Source organism: Natator depressus, chromosome 17 (genome assembly GCF_965152275.1).
Source record: "Natator depressus isolate rNatDep1 chromosome 17, rNatDep2.hap1, whole genome shotgun sequence".
NCBI lineage: Eukaryota > Metazoa > Chordata > Testudines > Cheloniidae > Natator > Natator depressus.
In genome coordinates this window covers 23100163-23122590 of record NC_134250.1, presented here as the reverse complement: position 1 = coordinate 23122590, position 22428 = coordinate 23100163, and the positions used below count along the sequence as shown (strand labels likewise).

General features: G+C 52.7%; 1 protein-coding gene across 13 annotated transcripts in view; it reads left to right on the top strand.

Annotated features, from left to right (window-relative positions):
• TSPOAP1 (TSPO associated protein 1) overlaps positions 1-22428 on the top strand; it is a 233154-nt gene that overhangs the window by 106922 nt on the left and 103804 nt on the right. For 12 of the 13 annotated variants that reach the window (XM_074974827.1, XM_074974826.1, XM_074974834.1 and 9 more), the window contains one exon: positions 9368-9606. The exons of the other annotated variant lie outside the window; for it this stretch is intronic. In XM_074974827.1, coding sequence (XP_074830928.1) covers positions 9368-9606 — 239 coding nt within the window. The remainder of the gene's footprint in view (positions 1-9367; positions 9607-22428) is intronic. 13 annotated transcript variants of the gene reach the window in all.

Sequence of the window (22428 nt, the reverse complement as noted above, 5' to 3'; positions counted from 1 at the left end):
CATTTACGGATCTGGGGCAAAAATTGGGGATTGGTCCTGCTTTGAGCAGGGGGTTGGACTAGATGACCTCCTGAGGTCCTTTCAACCCTGATATTCTATGATTCTGACTCTCCTGATTGAGAGCGTCAGGTGGATGAGGTGGTGAGGGACATGATTTGCCATGACGGCTCCGCAGTCCCCCGTCAGCTGGGATAGACCTCTGGCACTGCAACACGCGGCAGCATCCAGAGGCAAGCCAGCAATTATAGGGCACCGCTCACCATCTACGTGGCACTGCTCCCTGCGGCACTGGTCACCACCACCATCCCTGCAGCACCTGTCCCCGCAGCACCGGTCTTCAGCACCTTCATCACGGCACTGCTCTCTGGTACCATCCCTGCAACCGCTCTCCGACACCATCCCGATCGCCACCGCCGTGATCTTCGTGCTCGAGATCCCGAACATTGGACTCAGAGGTGGTGTCCTATTACTTGATCAGACCACTGCAGACATAGGCAGAACGTGAGGATGGTGCCGTGGCAAGTGCAGTGACAAGGGCCCGTGCAATGGCCATTCTGGACCTTGTGAGCCTACCACCAAGCTCAGGGCACGCACTCCAAGGGTTCTCACTCTGTGGTGTTGGAAGCCTGGTCGCTTCCGCCAGCCACAGACCATCCCACCCTTCGGGGCTCCGAAACAGCGTCGGGGCACAGCACGGAGCTGCGTCCAGATCCCGGGCCCACCACCAGCCCTGAGCCTGCGGTCGGCACCGAGGAGCATGGCACCGAGCAGGACGAGTCCAGAGAGCCAGAGGGCAAGGAGGGCCTGGTGCCTCCTTTGGCCTTGTCGTCATCCTCACTGGACGAAGCGGTGGCGGGGCCTTCCTCCTTCAGGCTGCCCCCCATTGACAGAGCACACCAGGACCTGCTGCATAAGGTGGCTCACAATATTGGGCTTCAGGCTGAGGGGGTAGTCGAATCAGAGGACCCAATGGTCGACATTCTAACCCCGGAGTGGCTGTCTAGGGTGGCTTTGCCCCTCATGAAGACTATTCAAGTCACTACAAAAACCCTGTGGCAAACCCCTGCCTCCATTCCCCCTACAGCAAAGGGGGTGGAGAAGAAGTATTTTATCCCCTCTAAGGGGTACGAGTACTTATTTACTCACCCACAGCCCTGCTCGCTTGTTGTGGCCTCGGTGAATGAGAGAGAGAGGCAGATACAGTAAGGGCCACCCCAAAGTCTAAAGACTCAGAAAAGCTGGGCCTCTTCAGATGGAAGGTTTACTCGACCGGAGGGCTTCAGCTCAAGGTTGCTAACCAACAGGCAATCCTGAGTAGATCTAATTTCAACTCATGGAACTCCATGCTGAAATTCAAGGAGTTGGTCCCATCTGAATCCAAGGCAGAGTTTGCTGCCATAGTGGATGAGGGAAAGGCAGTGGCACAGACCTCTTTACAGGTCTCACTGGACCTGCAGACTTGGCCACGCAAACCTTGTCCTCGAGCATAGCTATGAGGAGGAGTTCATGGCTCCAAGCGTCCGGCCTTCCTCCTGAAGTTCAACAGACAATTCAGGACCTGCCTTTTGATGATACGGGCCTTTTTGTGGAACCTAAAAGATTTGTGAGGTCCCTTCCAACCCTGATATTCTATGATTCTATGATTTGCAGGCTACATTAAAGTTGCTGAGCCTGCATACCCCTGCTACCCAGCAAAAACATTTTAAACCTCAGCCCCCGCAGCGCTTCTACCCTCCCCGGCCCAGGCAGAACTTCTTAAGGAAGCAGAGCAGGAATGGCAGGCATAAGCCTCCCCATCCTCCACCCAGCCAAGGCCAGAACTCAGCAAGGCAGTCATTGGGCTCTAAGGCCTTTTGAAGGTGCACCTGGGGGCGATGCACCAGTCTATTCACTGGATCCTTCTCCCTGTTTCCTGAATCATCTGTCCCACTTTTACCATGCTTGGTCCCAGATAACTTAAGACCGCTGGGTCTTTTGCATGCTGGAAGTGGGGTATTCTCTCCAATTCTGCTCCTCTCCTTCCTCCCACCCCCCTTCCCCATTCCTCTTCAGTGACCCTTCTCGTGAGCATCTCCTCATGCAGGAGGTCCAAATGCTCATAGTTGCGGGAGCAGTGGAGGAGGTTCCTTAGGAGCTAAAGGGCAAGGGGCTCTATTCCCATTATTTCCTAATTCCCAAAGCCAAAGGGGGCCTCAGACCCATCCTCAACCTGTGAGGCCTCAACAAATTCATGAAAAAGTTGAGGTTCCACATGTTCTCTCTAAACACAATCATTCCATCTCTGGATCTGGGAGACTGGTATGCCACCCTGGACCTCAAGGACGCGTACTTCTACATAGCTATAATTCCAGCTCACAGGTGTTTTCTCAGGTTTGTGATCAACCACAACCATTACCAATTTACGGTCCTCCCTGTTGGTCTGTTAGTGGCCCCTTGGTGTTTACCAAATACATGGCAGTTGTCTCCACCTTCCTATGACTGAGGCAGATGTAGATATTCCCGTACCTTGATGACTGGATGCTCAGGGGCCGCTCCAAGGAGCAAGTGGAGTGCCAGATCAACCTGGTAAGATCCTCCTTTGATAGGCTGGGTCTCCTTCTCAACAAGCGCAAATCAACTCTATCCTCTCCGCAGATAATAGAATTTATCGGAGCAGTGGTGGACTTGGGTCAGGCCAGGGCATCCCTGCCGGAATCTCAGTTTCGGACAATGACAGACATCATACAAAACTTCAAGTGGTACCCCACCACCCGAGCAAGGAACTGCTTAAAGCTCCTCAGCCACATGGCAGCACATATGTATGAGGTACAGCAGATGAGACTGAGGCTCAGACCTCTCCAGGCCTGGCTGGTGTCAGCTTATCGGCCAGGGAGCAACAGTCTAGACAAGGTGGTCACCCTGCCGGCGCCAGTTCTCGAGTCTTTCCACTGGTGGCTCAACCCACAGACGGTATGTGTGGGAGTCCCCTTCGCAAAGCCCCAGCCCTCCCTGTCCCGGGTGGCAGATGCGGCAACGTTGGGATGGGGTGCTCACCTGGGAGACCTTCAGACCCAAGGTCTCTGGTCACAAGAAGAGCTCTCACTCCACATCAACGTTAAGGGGCTGAGAGCAGTCCGCCTGGCATGCTAGACCTTCTAGGCCCACTTGCAGGGGAAATGCGTGGAGGTGATGATGGACAACACAACTGCAATGTTTTATACAAACAAGCAGGGTGGAGCTCATTCCACTCCCCTATGTCGGGAAGCCCTCAAGCTGTGGGACTTCTGCATAGCCCACTCCATTCACTTGGAAGCATTCTACCTCCCAAGTTCCCCGAACAAGTTGGCGGACTATCTCAGCAGATCCTTCCACAGTCAGAAGTGGTCCAGCTGCCCGGACATGGTGTACAATGTTTTCCAAAGGTGGGGGGTTCCCCAAATTGACCTGTTCGCCATGAAGAGCAACAGAAAATGTCCCCACTTCTGTTCCTTCCAGAATCACAGTCCCTCATGGACATGTTCCTCCTCCCCTGGATGGACCATCTGTTGTATGTGTTCCCATCGTTTCCACTCGTCCACAAGGTTCTGCTCAAGATCATAGAATCATAGAATATCAGAATTGGAAGGGACCTCTGGGGTCCTCTAGTCCAACCCCCTGCCCAGAGCAGGACCAATCCCAACCAAATCATCCCAGCCAGGGCTTTGTCAAGCCTGACCTTAAAAACTTCTAAGGAAGGGGATTCCACCACGTCCCTAGGTAACGCATTCCAGTGTTTCACCACCCTCCTAGTGAAAAAGTTTTTCCTAACATCCAATCTAAATCTCCCCCACTGCAACTTGAGACCATTACTCCTTGTCCTGTCATCTGCTATCACTGAGAATAGTCTAGATCCATCCTCTTTGGATCCACCTTTGAGGTAGTTAAAAGCAGCTATCAAATCCCCCCTCATTCTCCTCTTCCGTAGACTAAACAATCCCAGTTCCCTCAGCCTCTCCTCATAAGTCATGTGTTCCAATCCCCTAATCATTTTTGTTGCCCTCTGCTGGACTCTTTCCAATTTTTCCACATCCTTCTTGTAGTATGGGGCCCAAAACTGGACACAATACTCCAGATGAGGCCTCACCAGTGTTGAATAGAGGGGAACGATCATGTCCCTCAATCTGCTGGCAATGCCCCTACTTATACACCCCAAAATGCCATTGGCCTTCTTGGCAACAAGGGCACACTGTTGACTCATATCCAGCTTCTCGTCCACTGTCACCCTTAGGTCCTTCTCTGCAGAACTGCCGCCGAGCCATTCGGTCCCTAGTCTGTAGCGGTGCATTGGATTCTTCCGTCCTAAGTGCAGGACTCTGCACTTGTCCTTGTTGAACCTCATCAGATTTCTTTTGGCCCAATCCTCCAATTTGTCTAGGTCCCTCTGTATCCTATCCCTACCCTCCAGCGTATCTACCACTCCTCCCAGTTTAGTGTCATCTGCAAACTTGCTGAGGGTGCAATCCACACCATCCTCCAGATCATTAATGAAGATATTGAACAAAACCGGCCCCAGGACCGACCCTTGGGGCACTCCGCTAGATACCGGCTGCCAACTAGACATGGAGCCATTGATCACTACCCGTTGAGCCCGAGAATCTAGCCAACTTTCTACCCACCTTGTAGTGCATCCATCCAGCCCATACTTCTTTAACTTGCTGGCAAGAATACTGTGGGAGACCGTGTCAAAAGCTTTGCTAAAGTCAAGGAATAACACGTCCACTGCTTTCCCTTCATCCACAGAGCCAGTTATCTCATCATAGAAGGTAATTAGATTAGTCAGGCATGACTTGCCCTTGGTGAATCCATGCTGACTGTTCCTGATCACTTTCCTCTAAGTGCTTCAGAATTGATTCCTTGAGGACATGCTCCATGATTTTTCCGGGGACTGAGGTGAGGCTGACCGGCCTGTAGTTCCCAGGATCCTCCTTCTTCCCTTTTTTAAAGATTGGCACTACATTAGCCTTTTTCCAGTCTTCCGGGACTTCCCCTGATCTCCATGAGTTTTCAAAGATAATGGCCAATGGCTCTGCAGTCACATCCACCAATTACTTTAGCACTCTCGGATGCAACGCATCCGGCCCCATGGACTTGTGCACGTCCAGTTTTTCTAAATAGTTCCAAACCACTTCTTCCTTCACAGAGGGCTGGCCACCTCCTCCCCATGCTGTGCTGCCCAGTGCAGTAGTCTGGGAGCTGACCTAGTTCGTGAAGACAGAGGCAAAAAAAGCATTGAGCACATTAGCTTTTTCCACATCCTCTGTCACTAGATTGCCTCCCTCATTCAGTAAGGGGCCCACACTTTCCTTGGCTTTCTTCTTGTTGCCAATATACCTGAAGAAACCCTTCTTGTTACTCTTAACATCCCTCGCTAGCTGCAACTCCAGGTGTGATTTCCTGATTTCATTCCTACATGCCCGAGCAATATTTATATACTCATCCCTGGTCATTTGTCCAATCTTCCACTTGTTGTAAGCCTCTTTTTTGTGTTTAAGATCAGCAAGGATTTCACTGTTAAGCCAAGCTGGTTGCCTGCCATATTTATTATTCTTTCTACACATCACGATGGTTTGTCCCTGTAACCACAATAAGGATTCTTTAAAATACAGCCAGCTCTCCTGGATTCCTTTCCCCCTCATGTTATTCTCCGAGGGGATCCTGCCCATCAGTTCCCTGAGGGAGTCAAAGTCTGCTTTTCTGAAGTCCAGGGTCCGTATTCTGCTGCTTTCCTTTCTTCCTTGTGTCAGGATCCTGAACTCGACCATCTCATGGTCACTGCCTCCCAGGTTCCCATCCACTTTTGCTTCCTCTACTAATTCTTACCGGTTTGTGAGCAGCAGGTCAAGAAGAGCTCCACCCCTAGTTGGTTCCTCCAGCACTTGCACCAGGAAATTGTCCCCTACAGTTTCCAAAAACTTCCTGGATTGTCTGTGCACCGCTGTATTGCTCTCCCAGCAGATATCAGGATGATTGACGTCGCCCATGAGGACCAGGGCGTGCGATCTAGTAGCTTCTGTGAGTTGCCGGAAGAAAGCCTCGTCCACCTCATCCCTCTGGTTCGGTGGTCTATAGCAGACTCTCACCACGACATCACCCTTGTTGCTCACGCTTCTAAACTTAATCCAGAGACTCTCAGGTTTTTTCTGCAGTTTCATACTTGAGCTCTGAGCAGTCATACTGCTCCCTTACATACAGTGCAACTCCCCCACCTTTTCTGCCCTGCCTGTCCTTCCTGAACAGTTTATACCCATCCATGACAGTACTCCAGTCATGCGCAGGGAGAAGAGTACAGTCATACTGGTAGCGCCAGCCTGGCCTTGCCAGCACTGATATACCATGCTTCTGGAGCTGTCAGTGGATGCTCCATTCTCATTGCCTCTGCTTCCACACCTGATCACCCAAGGCCACAGTCATCTTCATCATCACGATCTTGAGTCTCTTTACCTCACCGCTTGGAAGCTTCATGGCTCAACCTGATTGAGCTGATGTGCTTGGAGCCCGTTAGGGAGCTTCTGCTGGACAGCAGGAAACCCTCCACCAGGGCTACCTACCTGGCCAAGTGGAAAAGGGTTGCAATCTGGTGTTCTCATAGGCGCCTGCATTGGGAGAGTGCAACCCTACCACTCATCTTAGACTACCTATTAGACTTAAAACAGCAGGGTCTCTTGGTTTCATCTCTCCAGGTTCACCTGGCAGCACTTTCAGCTTTCCACCTGGGAGCAGCCGGCTGTTCAGTCTTTGCCAGCCCGATGGTCAGTTGCTTCCTGTAAGGTCTGGACAGGCTATACCCGCAGGTTAAGCAACAGATCCCAGCGTGGGACCGTAACCTGGTCTTTTCCAGGCTAATGGGACCCCTGTTTGAATTCCCAGCAACTTGTTCATTGCTCGACCTATCGTGGAGGGTGGCTTTCCTAGTCACCATTACGTCAGCAAGGAGAGTCTCCGAGCTTAAAGCCCTAACCTCCGATCCTCCTTATACCATTTTTTATAAGGACAAGGTACAACTTAGGCCTCCATCCAGCCTTTCTTCCAAAGGTTGTCTCCCAATTCCATGCCAATCAGGACATTTTTCTACCAGTCTTTTACCTTAAACCTCATGCGGATGGCTGGAAACAAAGAGTCATAGAATCATAGAATATCAGGGTTGGAAGGGACCTCAGGAGGTCATCTAGTCCAACCCCCTGCTCAAAGCAGGACCAATCCCCAATTAAATCATCCCAGCCAAGGCTTTGTCAAGCCTGACCTTAAAAACTTCTAAGGAAGGAGATTCTACCACCTCCCTAGGTAACGCATTCCAGTGTTTCACCACCCTCCTAGTGAAAAAGTTTTTCCTAATATCCAACCCAAACCTCCCCCACTGCAACTTGACACCATTACTCCTTGTCCTGTCATCTTCTACCTCTGAGAATAGTCTAGAACCATCCTCTTTGGAACCACCTCTCAGGTAGTTGAAAGCAGCTATCAAATCCCCCTTCATTCTTCTCTTCTGCAGACTAAACAATCCCAGTTCCCTCAGCCTCTCCTCATAAGTCATGTGTTCCAGACCCCTTATCATTTTTGTTGCCCTTCGCTGGACTGTCTCCAATTTTTCCACATCCTTCTTGTAGTGTGGGGCCCAAAACTGGACACAGTACTCCAGATGAGGCCTCACCAATGTCGAAGAGAGGGGAACGATCACGTCCCTCGATCTGCTCGCTATGCCCCTACTTATACATCCCAAAATGCCATTGGCCTTCTTGGCAACAAGGGCACACTGCTGACTCATATCCAGCTTCTTGTCCACTGTAACCCCTAGGTCTTTTTCTGCAGAACTGCTGCTGAGCCATTCGGTCCCTAGTCTGTAGCGGTGCATTGGATTCTTCCGTCCTAAGGGCAGGACCCTAAGTGCAGGAGTGGAAAGACTACACTCCTTGGATTTTCGGAGAGCTCTGGCTTTTTACATCAAATGCACAAAGCTGTTCCGTAAGTTGAACCAGTTGTTCGTGGTGGTTGTGGATAGAATGGACGGCCTTCTGGTGTTGTCACAGAGAATTTCATTGTGGATCACGTCCTGTATCCGGGCAAGCTATGATCTAACAAAAGTTCCGGCCCCTGCACTGATAGCTCATTCCACAAGGGCACAGGCCTCCTTGACAGCATTCCTGGCCCAGGTCCTGATCCAGGAGATCTGCAGGGCAGCAACATGGTCCTCAGTTCACACTTTCACCTCTCTTTATGCCATTACCTAGCACGTCAGGGACGATGCTACATTTGGCAGAGCAGTGTTTCAATCAGCGATTCCTCAAGCTCCGACTCCACCTCCTAATTAGGGCTTGGGAGTCACCTAATTGGAATCGACATGAGCAAGCACCCAAAGAAGAAAAAACGGTTACTCACCTTCTCGTAATTGTTGTTCTTCAAGATCTGTTGCTCATGTCCATTCTAAGACCCACCCGTCTTCCCATCTGTCGGAGTAGCCGGCAAGAAGGAACTGAACAGGTGGCTGGTCGGCAGGGACCTACATACACCGCCGTGAAGGCGCCACTCCAGGGGTCTCCAGAGCCGACCCGACAGATGCTGCTAGGGGAAAAACCTTCCGACGACTGTGCACATGGGCACGCACACACCTAATTGGAATGAACACGAGCAACACATCTCAAAGAACAACAGTTGCGAGAAGGTGAGTAACCGGTTTTACTACCTGTATGGCCCTGAGGATGTCACATGAGCTGGAGCTGTGTGCTGATTGGGCTGCAAGTGGCCCATGGCCATAGGTTGAGAACCACTGCCCTAGAGAGACAAGGTGGGTGAGGTAATATCTTTTATTGGACCACCTTATGCTGGTGAGAAGCTTTCAAGCTACACAGAGCCCTTCCTCAGTCTGAGAAAGTGTCACGAGATCGAACAGATTGTTTAGCATAAGTAGTCAGCACATGTTCTAAGGAACCATTCAAGGTGAAGTGACCCGTTAACATCCCTGTGGTGTAAGTTAAGTCAAACTGGGGCTGATGCAGACAAGTCCACAGGTTCAGCAAGCCCTAACAAGCTCCCTAATAGCTCCCCTACCTCCCGTGCAGAGTGGACCTCGGTGAAGGAGAGGATTTGGCCCACAGCAGCATGCAGGGCTGAGTATTTAATGTCAAGTGCCTGATCCTCCCTCCCTTATATCAGTTCCATCCGGTAACTTCAGTGTAGCTGCTCTTGGTGTGAGTGCAAGGAGAATCAGGGCTGAGCGTGTTTCCACAGCTCAAAGCTAAGCCTCTGGGTAGATCCCTGCTATAGAGTATGTCTGCACTGCAAGCACCATGGTGCTCACAGTAGCTCTTGTTCTGCTCTGCTGGTTTGGAGTAACAAATGGAATGTTTGGTTTCAGATCCAGATGTTGCCCCTGCACGTCCAGCTCTTCAGTGCACTAAGAAGATTTATGATGAAGGAAGTGAAGAGCTGGAATCGTTATCTCAGATCCCCAATCCCATGTCTAGTGTCACCAAAATTCCAGTCTCAGGTGCTGCTGCCACATCTCAGAAGCAAGTCAAGAGACTGGAGTCCCAGTCAAGCTCTTCAAAATCAGAATCCATGCAGAACAGTCCCAAGTCCTGCCCCACTCCAGAGGTCAGTGTTGTTTCTGGTGTCCCTTGTCATTACCCAAGTGGGGATAAGCACACCTTGGGATCAGTGCATTTACTAGCACTGCTTTCCTCCGCTTATAGCTACCTCTTAAACCGGTGTCCGGGAACTAGAGAATCCTGTGGAAAAATAATAGAAAACTTGCAGAAAACTGTTGAAGGGATTTGCTCCCTCTTCACTTGTCAACACACTGTGATGGCCATTTGTACAGATCATTGTGGTCTGAGAGGAATGCAGACAACTGAAGAAAAGCCCTGGGAAATTTATAGCAAGTTTCCTGAATGTTTTCAATTTGTGTTTAGTCCTGGATAGTCTTTGTTGTGACTTCACAGCCCTGGATTGCCACACGATATCTGGGTACTGCAGCCCGTAGCAGTGGTTTAGCAGCATGAAGGCATGTGCCTGTGCCCTGCTGTCCTTGGCATAGAGCCAAGAGGGGCACATGCTGGTGCAAACATTGCTGCTGATACTGTTAGACTTATTAGCAGCTGTTGGTGCAGGAGATCATGAAGGGCTGCTGAGCTGGTGACAGCAGATGCAGACAGGTTATATTGACTTTGCTTTCTCCTCCCTCTTAGGGATGTGATGGCAGCTGCTCCCTCTGCCCAGTAGGTCTCGTGTATGGATTCTTGTGGGGCTCAGTCCTGTCCCCTCCCTTATTTAATGTTCCCATTAGATCACTAGGGAAGCTCATGAAAATCTATGTCTGGTAAGAGAGTGCCCCTTTCTTCTTCTGATTCTATGTCCACTCTCCAATGTACTCTCTTAGCCTAGCAGAGTAGGTTCAGGGCTAAGAGCCAGGAGATCCTGATTTCTAAGCCTACCCTTCCTGCTGACTATCTCTCTTAGTACTTTGAACTTCACAAGCCCTCTTTAAGCTTCATAACATTCCTACAAGGTGAACAAATCTCATTGTACTGACAGGGTGACTGAGTCACAGACAGATCAGCTGATGTACCCAAAGTCATAGCTGGGATTGGAACCCAGAACCCCTGAGCATGAACTGTATCTCAGTTTCAGGGTGATGGCACCTGACTTCCCCCTCCCTGGTCCCTGGAGGGCACTCACTTAAGGTTTCTGGCCCCCCAGCCATCACCTCTCTTGGAAGGAGACTGTGTCTGTCTCCCTGCTGACCAGGGTTTTAAGACTGCACAGCTCCCTGCCTTACACTTTATCTCCGGTCCATCTAACAGCTAGTGCCAGGGCATTGCTTTCTCTCCGAGGGCTGTGAACAGTGTATTGGCAGCAGTTACAAGTGAACACCCAGTTCTTCGTCGAGTTAGTAGTGTCCCAATGGGTGCTCCGCTGTAGGTGTATCTGTGCCCCTGCACCTCTAATTGGAGATTTTTGGTAGCAGTGTCCATTGAGCCTGCACATGTGCTGTTCCTCCCTTGTGGTCTGCCTCAAGGCTATATGGCACTGCTGGGTGACCGCCCCCACCCTGTTCCTTCTCAACCGCCTTTGGCCTCTAAAGGAGCAAGCAGTCAGCCCTTCTTTATTTGCATCATTAGCATAAGTAGTTGTGTTTTTTTTCTGTTTTTTCTCCTTAATACTTAGTTTTTCCTTTTTGCTCTGTTGGGATTAAAGGGAAAAAAAGAAAAAAGTTTAGTTTACATTTCCAGCCCTGTCTGGGGGGATTGCCCCCTACTCCCTTGGGCGTTTAGAAGATTATGTTTTTTCAGTTAAAAAAAGAGAGGAAAAGAAGAAGAGGAGGAAAGAAGACCTTGCATCTGCATAAATCACTGCTAGAGGATGATAGCCCCCCAGGCCCGCCCAGGGGCATTCCCGGCTCTCCCGGCTCCAAGAGGTGCCTCTCCTACAAGGAGTCGATTCCTGTAACGTCCAGACACTCACTGGTCTGGTGCCCAGGAGAATCCCATAGAAGTGCTTCCCTTACCACAGCTAAAACTGCAGGCTCGCAGGAACTGAGAGCTGAAGTTAAAACTCCTCCTTATGAAGAAGACACTTTAGTCTCCAGGGGACTCTGGTGCTGCGCCCGGATCATCCCTGGAGCCTTTAACTTCAAAGGGGGTAGAGTCGTGGAAAAGCCCAGCAGACTCCCCCTGTAAAGGCTCGAAAAAAGGGCTCTGAGTCACTGGCCAGCCAGAGGGGTTCCCCAGTGCAGCCACCTCGGTACCAATGGCACTGGCAGCTCTGAAGCATGGTACCCAGAAGGGGGCCTCTGCTATGAGCTCTGCCGCACCCATCGCCTGGAGAAACCGGGGTCTCGGGCTCTGAGGCAATGGTACCGCCCCCTAATGAGAAAGACAATTACCGTATTGTCTCTAAAAGAGCAACTTTTGGTACCAGGTGCATCAAAACTCCCACCTAGGGAGAGCTCTGCACCTTCTCAACCATTGGTACCGACAAAGTACCATGGACGCTCCTCCGCGGTCCCAAGTGAGCCCAGGGTACCACATGAGCTCTGGTACTCTGGAGACCTGACGGTTGGGGAAGAACTGCAATCCCCATTACTCAGTACCGGGCCCCAATACCCAGGGAAAGACAGTACCATACCGTCTCCAAAAGAGCAGCACCGAGAAAACTTTCAGTATTGGCTGCGACAAGATTCCCATCTAGGGAGTGCTCTGCACTTTCTCAACCACTGGTACTGACAAAGTACCATGGACACTCCTCCACGGTCTTGAGTGAGCCCAGGGTACTGCATGAACTCTGGTATCCTGGAGACCTGATGGTTGAGGAAGAACCGCAATCCCCATTACTTGGTACCGGGGCCCCCGTACTGAGCACATCCCAGCACCTGGAATTGCTCTTGGCACCAGGGCGGGTGGTAGATGAGCTGCAGATTGCCCTACAGGAGATGCAGATGCACATCACAAGTTGGTGGATATTCTGCGCACCTCTTTCTCATCCAGTATTGCCCGCCCAATTAATGAGGTGATTCTAGATCCTGCCAAAGTCATCTGGCAGACACCAGCCTCTATCACACCAACCAGCAAGAGAGCTGACAAAAAAAATACTGTATCCCTCCCAAAGAGGCAGACTTCCTGCTTCAGCATCCGCAACCCAACTCCATTGTAGTGGATGTAGTTAATGCATGAGGCAAGCAACATCGTGCCAAGTCGACCCACTACGATTGAGCTTGGGAGGATGATGTATTTGTTGGTGACATTAGTTTTGAGTCGCAAATTGCCAAACTGTCATGGCCAAATATGATTTTATTAATTATGAGAAACTCAATGTGTTTCTGGAACATTTACTGGAGACACAAAAGGAGTAGTTTCACGCCATTCTCAGAGAGGGTCAGTTATTAGCCAGACAGGTGCTAGAGACAGCACTGGAGGTGGCTGATACAGCGGCCCACCCGGTCTCCATGACAGTGGTAATGAGGCAGGCTTCTTGGCTACACCTTTCTGGGTTGCCCAAAGAGCTGCAGAAGACCTCCAGTTTGAAGAGCTTAAACTCTTCACGGAGAGGACAGATTCTTCTCTCCACACCCTGAAGGATTCCCAGACCACATTACCCTATCTGGGAATCTACACTGTGGGACAGAAGAGAAGATAGAGCTCTCAGCCACAGCACAGATCACAACCTCCTCAATACCCACCATCTCAGCACCGTTACAAGCCACAGTGTAGGAGGACCAGGGCTCAAAAGCGGAAGCAGTCTGCACCCAAATCTGCGACCTTTGAGACTGTCTCTTCTACGCACTTTTGATGGGTTGGTCGACGGCCTGAACAATTAGACCTTGCAACATCAGCTGCCATCTACACACCTGTCACGCCCCTTCAGAAGTTGCCTGGCCCTCTTTCACAGCAGTTGCGAGAATATCACCTCTGACAGATGGGTCCTGGAGATTATTTCAAAGGGTTTAGCAAAGCTTTTGATACGGTCTCCCACAGTATTCTTGCCAGCAAGTTAAAAAAGTATGGATTGGATGAATGGACTATAAGGTGGATAGAAAGCTGGCTAGATTGTCGGGCTCAATGGGTAGTGATCAATGGCTGGATGTCTAGTTGGCAGCTGGTATCAAGCGGAGTGCTCCAGGGGTCGGTCCTGGGGCCGGTTTTGTTCAGCATCTTTATCAATGATCATAGAATCATAGAATAGAATCATAGAATATCAGGGTTGGAAGGGACCTCAGGAGGTCATCTAGTCCAACCCCCTGCTCAAAGCAGGACCAATCCCCAATCAAATCATCCCAGCCAAGGCTTTGTCAAGCCTGACCTTAAAGACTCCCAAGGAAGGAGATTCTACCACCTCCCTAGGTAACACATTCCAGTGTTTCACCACCCTCCTAGTGAAAAAGTTTTTCCTAATATCCAACCTAAACCTCCCCCACTGCAACTTGAGACCATTACTCCTTGTCCTGTCCTCTTCTACCACTGAGAATAGTCTAGAACCATCCTCTCTGGAACCACCTCTCAGGTAGTTGAAAGCAGCTATCAAATCCCCCCTCATTCTTCTCTTCCGCAGACTAAACAATCCCAGTTCCCTCAGCCTCTCCTCATAAGTCATGTGTTCCAGACCCCTAATCATTTTTGTTGCCCTTCGCTGGACTCTCTCCAATTTATCCACATCCTTCTTGTAGTGCGGGGCCCAAAACTGGACACAGTACTCCAGATGAGGCCTCACCAATGTCGAATAAAGGGGAACAATCACGTCCCTCGATCTGCTTGCTATGCCCCTACTTATACATCCCAAAATGCCATTGGCCTTCTTGGCAACAAGGGCACACTGCTGACTCATATCCAGCTTCTCGTCCACTGTAACCCCTAGGTCCTTTTCCGCAGAACTGCTGTTAGAGAGCTTATTCCTTCACTCTCCCACTTCCCTGGTCCTTCTCGCATGAACAGAGAGCAACAATACCCGAAGTCCAAAGGTGCAAACAATTTGATGTTTATTGGGGTGAACTTCCAGCAAGCTTAAATACAAGTTCCTTTTTCCTTATTTTCGAATCCCAACTTACTTCCTGTTTGCCCCTAATTTATATAGTAATATTCTTAGCTATACCTTAACCAATCATTCTACTGAAATTTAACTAACCAATCCTAACATTGTAACATGATTATGTAACCAATTATATCCCACCACCTTAATTAGTTTACACCCAGCAAAATTAATTATACAGCAGACAGAAGCAATCACAGAACCAGACAGAGATTATACAGACAAACAATAGCAAAGTGGGAACTATAATGACAAAACAATACAGAAGTGAGGATTTCACATCCCAGCTATTGATAAGTGAGTTCTTGCCAGACAGGATGCTATCAAACTAAGTTTCCTTTTACATTTTCTAGGCACTTCCCTTTCTCTGGAGGTGATAGGAATTATCAGGACAGGATTGTATTCAGGACAGCCCAATAGCACCTTCTTTCAATGTGACTAGTTTGGAATGTGAGGATGTGACTGTTCGCTTCCTGGCTTATGGCTGCCTCTGCTGCTTAGCCAAAGGCCTTAGCCTAAGCACAGGACCTCAAACTGTCACAGTAAGAGAAGGCCCTTACACCAGCAGACAGTGATTTTGATTCTTTCTTTTATACCTCTAACTAGCCAAGTAATAAGAATACCCCTAAATTCTTAAAGTACAGGCCTTTACAGACAGGCCTGAATATCTATATCCTAACAACTGCTGCCTAGCCATTCGGTCCCTAGTCTGTAGCTGTGCATTGGGTTCTTCCGTCCTAAGTGCAGGACGCTGCACTTATCCTTATTGAACCTCATCAGGTTTCTTTTGGCCCAATCCTCCAATTTGTCTAAGTCCCTCTGTATCCTATCTCTGCCCTCCAGCGTATCTACCACTCCTCCCAGTTTAGTATCATCCGCAAATTTGCTGAGAGTGCAATCCACACCATCCTCCAGATCATTTATGAAGATATTGAACAAAACCGGCCCCAGGACCGACCCCTGATCTGGATGATGGGATGAATTGCACCCTCAGCAAGTTCACAGATGACACTAAGCTGGGGGGAGAGATAGATACGCTGAAGGGTAGGGATAGGGTCCAGAGTGACCTAGACAAATTGGAGGATTGGGCCAAAAGAAATCTGATGAGGTTCAACAAGGACAAGTGCAGAGTCCTGCACTTAGGAAGGAAGAATCCCATGCAGTAACTCAGAGCCCTCTCCATCTAGTGTCCCCTCACCAGCCCTTGGAGATATTTGCTGTTAGCAGTCGCAGATCAGCTATGTGGGCAGTCCCATCATGTCATCCCCTCCATAAACTTATCAAGCTCAGTCTTGAATCTTAGGCTTTTTGCCCCCACTATACGCTTTGGAGGCTGTTGCAGAACTTCACTCCTCTGATGGTTAGAAACCTTCACCTAATTTCAAGCCTAAACTTGTGGATGGCCAGTTTATATCCATTTGTTCTTGTGTCCACATTGGTGCTTAATTTAAATATCTCCTCTCCCTCCCTGGTATTTATGAGCCATCATATCTCCTCTCAGCATTCTTTTGGTTATGCGAAACAAGCCATGCTCCTTGAGTTTCCTCTCATAAGGTAGGTCTTCCATTCCCCAGATCATCCTAGTCGCCCTTCTCTGCACCTATTCCAGTTTGAATTCATCTTTCTTAAACATGGGAGACTAGAACTGCTGTGACAAAGTTCCTGCTCTACCTTGGTGGGTCTTGTGCTTATTGGCGGATTTGCTCGCCTTGGAGCTTCACGGCAGCCCTCAGCTTGGCCGTTTTTCTGAATTCACAGTCTAGGTCGACTCCTCCTGTGTCTCACCAGGAGTTGGGAGGATTTGGGGGGAACCTGGGCCCTCCCTCTACTCCGGGCTCCAGTCCAGGGCCCTGTGGAATGCAGCTGTCTAGAGTGCCTCCTGGAACAGCTCTGCGACAGCTACAACTCCCTGGGCTACTTCCCCATGACCTCCTCCCAACACCTTCTTTATCCTCACCATAGGACCTTCCTCCTGGTGTCTGATGTTTGTACACCTCAGTCCTCCAACAGTCCACATTCTCACTCTCAGCTCCTAGTGCCTCTTGCTCCCAACTCCTCACACGCACACCACAAACTGAAGTGAGCTCCTTTTTAAAACCCAGGTGCCCTGATTAGCCTGCCTTAATTGATTCTAGCAAGTTCTCGATTGGCTGCAGGTGTTCTAGTCATCCTTTCTTAATTGTCTCCATAAGGTTCCTGATTATTCTGGAACCTTCCCTGCTCCCTTACCCAGGGAAAAGGGACCTCCTTCGCTTGCTGCTCAGCTATCTGCTTTCTATTCTCTCCTAAAGCCCCCTGGCCTGGGCTTTTTTTACTTTCTGACCCTGCTTCAGTTCCCCCCCCCCCGACCGGGCCAGACGCTTTTTCTTCGTTTTGGTTTTTTTTTGCTGTTTTTCTTTGCTGCCGTTCGAGTGCTGGTCGGTTGCCAGCTTGCTGCCAGCCCCCCCCACGCCTGCCCTCGGATGCTGCTACTGCTCCAGCTCCAGCTGAAACCCCCGGAGGAGGGAGGGGGAGGACTGCCGACCCGCTCCCCGGAGGAGGGGAGTGGAAGCCCCCAGACCCAGCCGTTTGCTGTTCGTTTGTGGACCTGTAATTAACCGACAAGTTATTTTTTTCTTATTATCTACTTGGCATTTTTGGAATGCTCCACAAAGCCCGGGAGAGAAGACAGCCAACAGAGGAATCGCCCAGGGAAGCTACAAATCATCGTGGAGGGGGCTGTAAGACTGAGTAACTTTTGAACTGTACTCTCGTATGGGGGGAGTTTGACTGTGTCTTAACTGCGTTTGTAGGGGCACAGGGGGTGTGGCACGGAGCTGCCCCCCGATCCATCGGTGCCCCCCCCAACACTACTACAACCGTCATGGCCCCCCCCGCCGTCTGTCCCTGCTGGCAACTTGCCATCTGCCTCTGGATTCAGCTGCTTGCTCTGAATTCTGCCATCCAGACCGGAAACGGCAGCCGACCAAACGAGACTCTTTGGACAAACGTGCATGGGTCCACGTTTCCCCCCCCCCCGGACTGCCCACCCCACAGTTTGCCCCTACTACCTGACCCCAACTCCTGTTTCCTCCCCCTGTCCAGTCCGACCCATTTGCCCCCCCCCGCCTGCAGCCCAACAGGGAGAAGTGGTTAATCTGCTTCCCCCCGCCCCCCTCCTCCTTCTGGTGTCTCCCCATCTCTCCCTGCTCAGGATGGCGGGGAATGAGAGGGGTGAGGCCCCTCTAACAACCTCAGCTGCCCCTCCCCCACCTACCCCCCTGCCCAACCCCCAAGCCTCTCCCCCCCACTGCTGCCAAAACACCTGCCACCGCCCCCACTGGGGCACTGGCAGCAGGAGACACCGGGGCGACTACTGCCGCTTCTACGCCCATCGCCCCCCCAGATTCTAGGAGAGCCCCCCCGGTTAGCCGGAAAGGCCAGGGTGCGAAGAAGGGGAAGGGCCCCGCCACAACCACCAAGCCCTCCATGGCAGAGGCTGCCCCCACCTCTGTGGCCTCGTCATTGACCATGGCGTCCCTCCCCGCTGTTCCCTCCACCAGCTCTGCGAGCATCCCTCCCCCGGCCCCCAGGACGTATGCCTGGGCGGTGGCAGCCCCCCGCACGCCTGCCGCATCGTCATCTCGCCCACCCACCGCCTCCGCTACCATCAATAGCGGCCAGGGCCCCTTTCCCACCATGACCAGGAAGCACGGCGTCCTTTGCCTCCTGGTGCCCGCCTTGGCCCACGTGGAGACATATGTGCAGGCATTGGTGAGGGTGGTAGGACCCACGGCTATTGTGGCGGCCTCCAAAATGTACGGGAAGGTCGTCTTTTTCTTAGCATTGGAGGCTGCCGTCCAGGAGGCGGTGGAGAAGGGCCTGGCGGTGGGGGGGGTGTTTGTCCCCCTGGAGCCGCTAGAGGACCTGGGCATCCGCCTAGTCCTCATCTCCGTCCCTCCCTTTCTACCCAATGCCGCCCTGTTACCCGCTGTCTCCACCCTGGGGAAACCCGTTTCTGTCATCAGCCCTCTCCCGTTGGGCTGCAAGGACCCCACCCTCCGTCACGTCCTCTCGTTCCGCTGGCAAGTGCAGCTTCTACCGCCGCCGGCGGCGCGTGACAGAGAGGCGCTCGAGGGGTCCTTCCTAGTCCCCTACCAGGGAGCCCGCTATCAGGTCTTTTAATCCACGGGAGAGGCCCAGTGCTACCTCTGCCGATCAGTGGGGCATGGCCGAAGAGACTGCCCCTTGGCCCAGCGGGGAGGGGCACCCGAGACCCGGCAGGACATCGGCTCCGTCGTTGCCGATGCCCCTGGCCGCCCGGCACCTGAAACCACCTCTCCTTCTGCTCGATCCACCGCTGCTCCCGTCCGGGCCCAAGAGACACCTCCCCTACAACGCCCAGACGGAGACCCCCCATCCATGCTGCCTCACTGTTACCCCCCCTGAACCCCTGAACCATCGCCTCTGCCCCCTGACATGACCCCTGCTAACCAGCCCCCAGATGATGCTATGGAGGGCTGGACCCTAGTCCAGGGGAAGTGAGGCAAGCGGAAGGTTCGAGCTCCGCTGCACCCATCCAATGCGGAGGCCCCCCGGAAGACCAGGAAGGGAGGCACTGATATTGAGCCTTCTGCTATGGCCACGAGTGAGATCCATCCGCCGGTGTCGGGAGGGGAAGACAAAATAACATTGGAAGGTAGGATCTCCCCTCCACGGGAGACCCTCCTCTCCGAGACCCCTGAGGAAGCCCCTTCTGCCCGAATATCACCCGACCCCCCCCGCGAACCCCGAAGCGACCATCGAGGCAGACACCAGAGGAGAGACCCCCGGGGTGGCGGAAGGCGACCTCTCCTCCATGTATGAGGAGATCGAGGCCCTAGGTTTGACCCCGGTCACCCAGGGAGAGGATGACCTACTGCTGGCTGGCCTTGATCTGGGCAACCTCACCCCAGTCCCCCTTTCCCCATGCTCCCTCCCCCTAACCGCCTTCCCGGGTGGGCACCCTACAGAAGGTGGTCCACCACCTGATGCCATGGCCGCCAAATCCACCACAGAGCCTGCGCCTAGCAACACTGGGAGGCCCCCCCCCTTAACCCTCGAATCTGCACAGGAGGCACCACCTCTCAGCTGCTTGCCTCCCGAAGCCCAGAGCCTTGCCTCTGCCCCCGCCCCCACCCCTGTCCCTGCCCAATCCACCTCCTCCTGCAATGCTGTTGCCACCCCTGGGGTTATTTCTTTCCCGTTTTTTGTGGAATCCCCCAAGGAGCAGCCTTTTCATTTTCCTGCTGCGACCCATTAGGAGCTGCTATTTTCCCTCCGCCATCCTCTTCTACCCCAAGGCTTGAGACGGACCTAATAACTTTAGCTTGTCAGATGCCCCATTGGTGGTTCGCACCCTGCCTGCCCGCCTCAGCGGACCACGAGGCTGCACCAAGAGCCCCACTAGGGAATGACCGGGAAATCGCACCCCCCCCCCCGCCCCGTGAGCTGCGAAAAGCGTTGCGGGACTTTTTAGAAGATATCCGTGGCTCCCGCAACAGGGTACAGCTGGCTCTCCAGCAATGGGGGGACTTTGATCAACTCCTCCAGGCCACAAGGGCCCTTATAAAGGAGGGTAGAGGGAAAGGAAGGCACGGTGCTGCGGCCTACGGGCGGGCCCGCAGCTTCCATGATGATTTACTCACTTACGGGATGGGTCACGGATTGCTGCGTGACCCGCTGGGGGCCGCGAACACCCCAGCCAACAAGGAACCCCCACCCCCCCAGCCCTCCTCATGACGCCTCTCATTATCACAACTTTGAACACCAGGGGCTGTAGGATGGCTGTCCGCAGGTCCCAGGTGCTCTCTTACCTTCGGGAAGGGGGGTACTCTGTGGTTTTCCTGCAGGAGACCCATACGGATCCGACCGCTGAGGACAGCTGGCGGCTGGAGTGGGGGGACGGGGTCTACTTTAGCCACTTCACGATTCGACAAGCTGGAGTGGCGACCCTGTTCTCCCCCAACCTACAGCCCAAGGTGCTAGGGGTCACTGAGGCCGTGCCGGGCGACCTGCTGCATCTCTGAGTCCATATGGAGGGGCTTGTGGTCAACCTCGTTAACATCTATGCCCCGACAATGAGCCCGAAGTGGCCGCAATTCTATCAGCGGGTGTCCGACTTCCTCGGCACCCTAGATTCTCACGAGTGCCTAGTCCTGGGAGGGGACTTTAACACCACCCTCGAGGAACAGGACCGCTCAGGGGCTGAGCTGAGCCCGGCCGCCGCGAACATTCTCCGAGGAATAGTCGAACATCACTCTGTAGTGGACGTCTGGCGTGACCACCACCCAGATGACACTTCCACGTTCACCTTTGTCTGGGTGGAGGCCCATCGGTCACACCACTCTCGGTTGGACCGTATTTATTTATCCCATTTCCATCTTTCACAAGCCCAGTCCTCCAACATTTGGCCGGCCCCATTTTCCAACCATCATCTAGCCACCATAACAGCCTCCCTCCGTGCAGAGAGGCCGGAGCTGGCCTACTGGCATTTTAACAACAGCCTGTTGGAGGATGAGGGCTTTGTGACGTCCTTCCGGGAGTTTTGGCTGGTCTGGCGAGAGCAGCAGCGTGCCTTTCCCTCGGCGCGGCGATGGTGGGATCTAGGGAAGGTGCGCGCCAAGCTCTTCTGCCGTGACTACACTTGGGGCACCAGCCAACGGAGAAATGCAGTGATAGAGCAGTTGGAACGGGAGGTCTTAGAGATGGAGAGGCGTCTGGCCGCCAGCCCCGAGGACCTCTTCCTCTGCTGAGCGTGCCGGGAGAAGCGGGAGGAGCTCTGGGCCCTCGAGGACCATCGCGCCCAAGGTGCCTTTGTTTGATCCCGCATCCGCCTCCTTCGGCAGATGGATCGTGGCTCTCATTTCTTCTACGCCCTGGAGAAAATGAGGGGGGCCAAGAAACACGTCACCTGCCTTCTAGCAGAAGACGGCACCCCCCTCACAGACCCGGTGGAGATGTGTGGGAGGGCCCGTGACTTCCACACAAGCCTTTTCTCCCCGGATCTGACCGATCCTGGCGCTTGCAGGGTGCTCTGGGAGGAACTCCCCACGGTCAGCGTGGGCGACCGAGACTGACTAGAGCTGCCTCTCACCCTGGCCGAGTTCTCGGAAACCCTCCGTCACATGCCCACCAATAAATCTCCGGGCATGGACAGGCTGACCGTGGAGTTCTACCGCGCGTTCTGGGACATCCTTGGCCCAGACCTAGCCACTGTCTGGGCTGAGTCTTTGCAGGGCGGGGTCCTCCCTCTTTCGTGCAGGCGAGCAGTGCTCGCCTTGTTGCCGAAGAACGGGGACCTCCGCGATTTACGAAACTGGCGTCCCGTCTCGCTCCTTAGCACGGACTACAAAATCGTAGCGAAAGCAATCTCGCTGCGGCTAGGATCCGTGATGGCGGAGGTGATTCACCCAGACCAGACCTATACTGTCCCGGGTCGCAGCATTTTTGACAACCTATTTCTAGTCCGAGACCTTCTGGAACTCGGGCGTAGAGACGGTCTGTCGTTCACCCTCCTGTCTCTCGATCAGGAGAAGGCGTTCGATAGAGTAGACCATGAGTACCTCCTGAGCACTCTGCAAGCGTTTGGATTCGGACCTCTGTTTGTGATTTTCTCCGGGTGCTGTACGCCTCCGCGGAGTGTTTGGTTAGGCTCAACTGGACCCTGACCGAGCCGGTCAGCTTTGGGCGAGGAGTGCGGCAGGGGTGCCCCCTCTCGGGCCAGCTGTACGCTCTGGCGATCGAGCCTTTCCTCTGTCTCCTCTGTAGGAGGTTGACAGGGTTGGTGCTGCAGGAGCCAGAGCTGCGGCTGGTCCTGTCGGCGTACGCCGATGACGTACTCCTCGTGGTCCAGGACCCGGGCGACTTGGCGCCGGT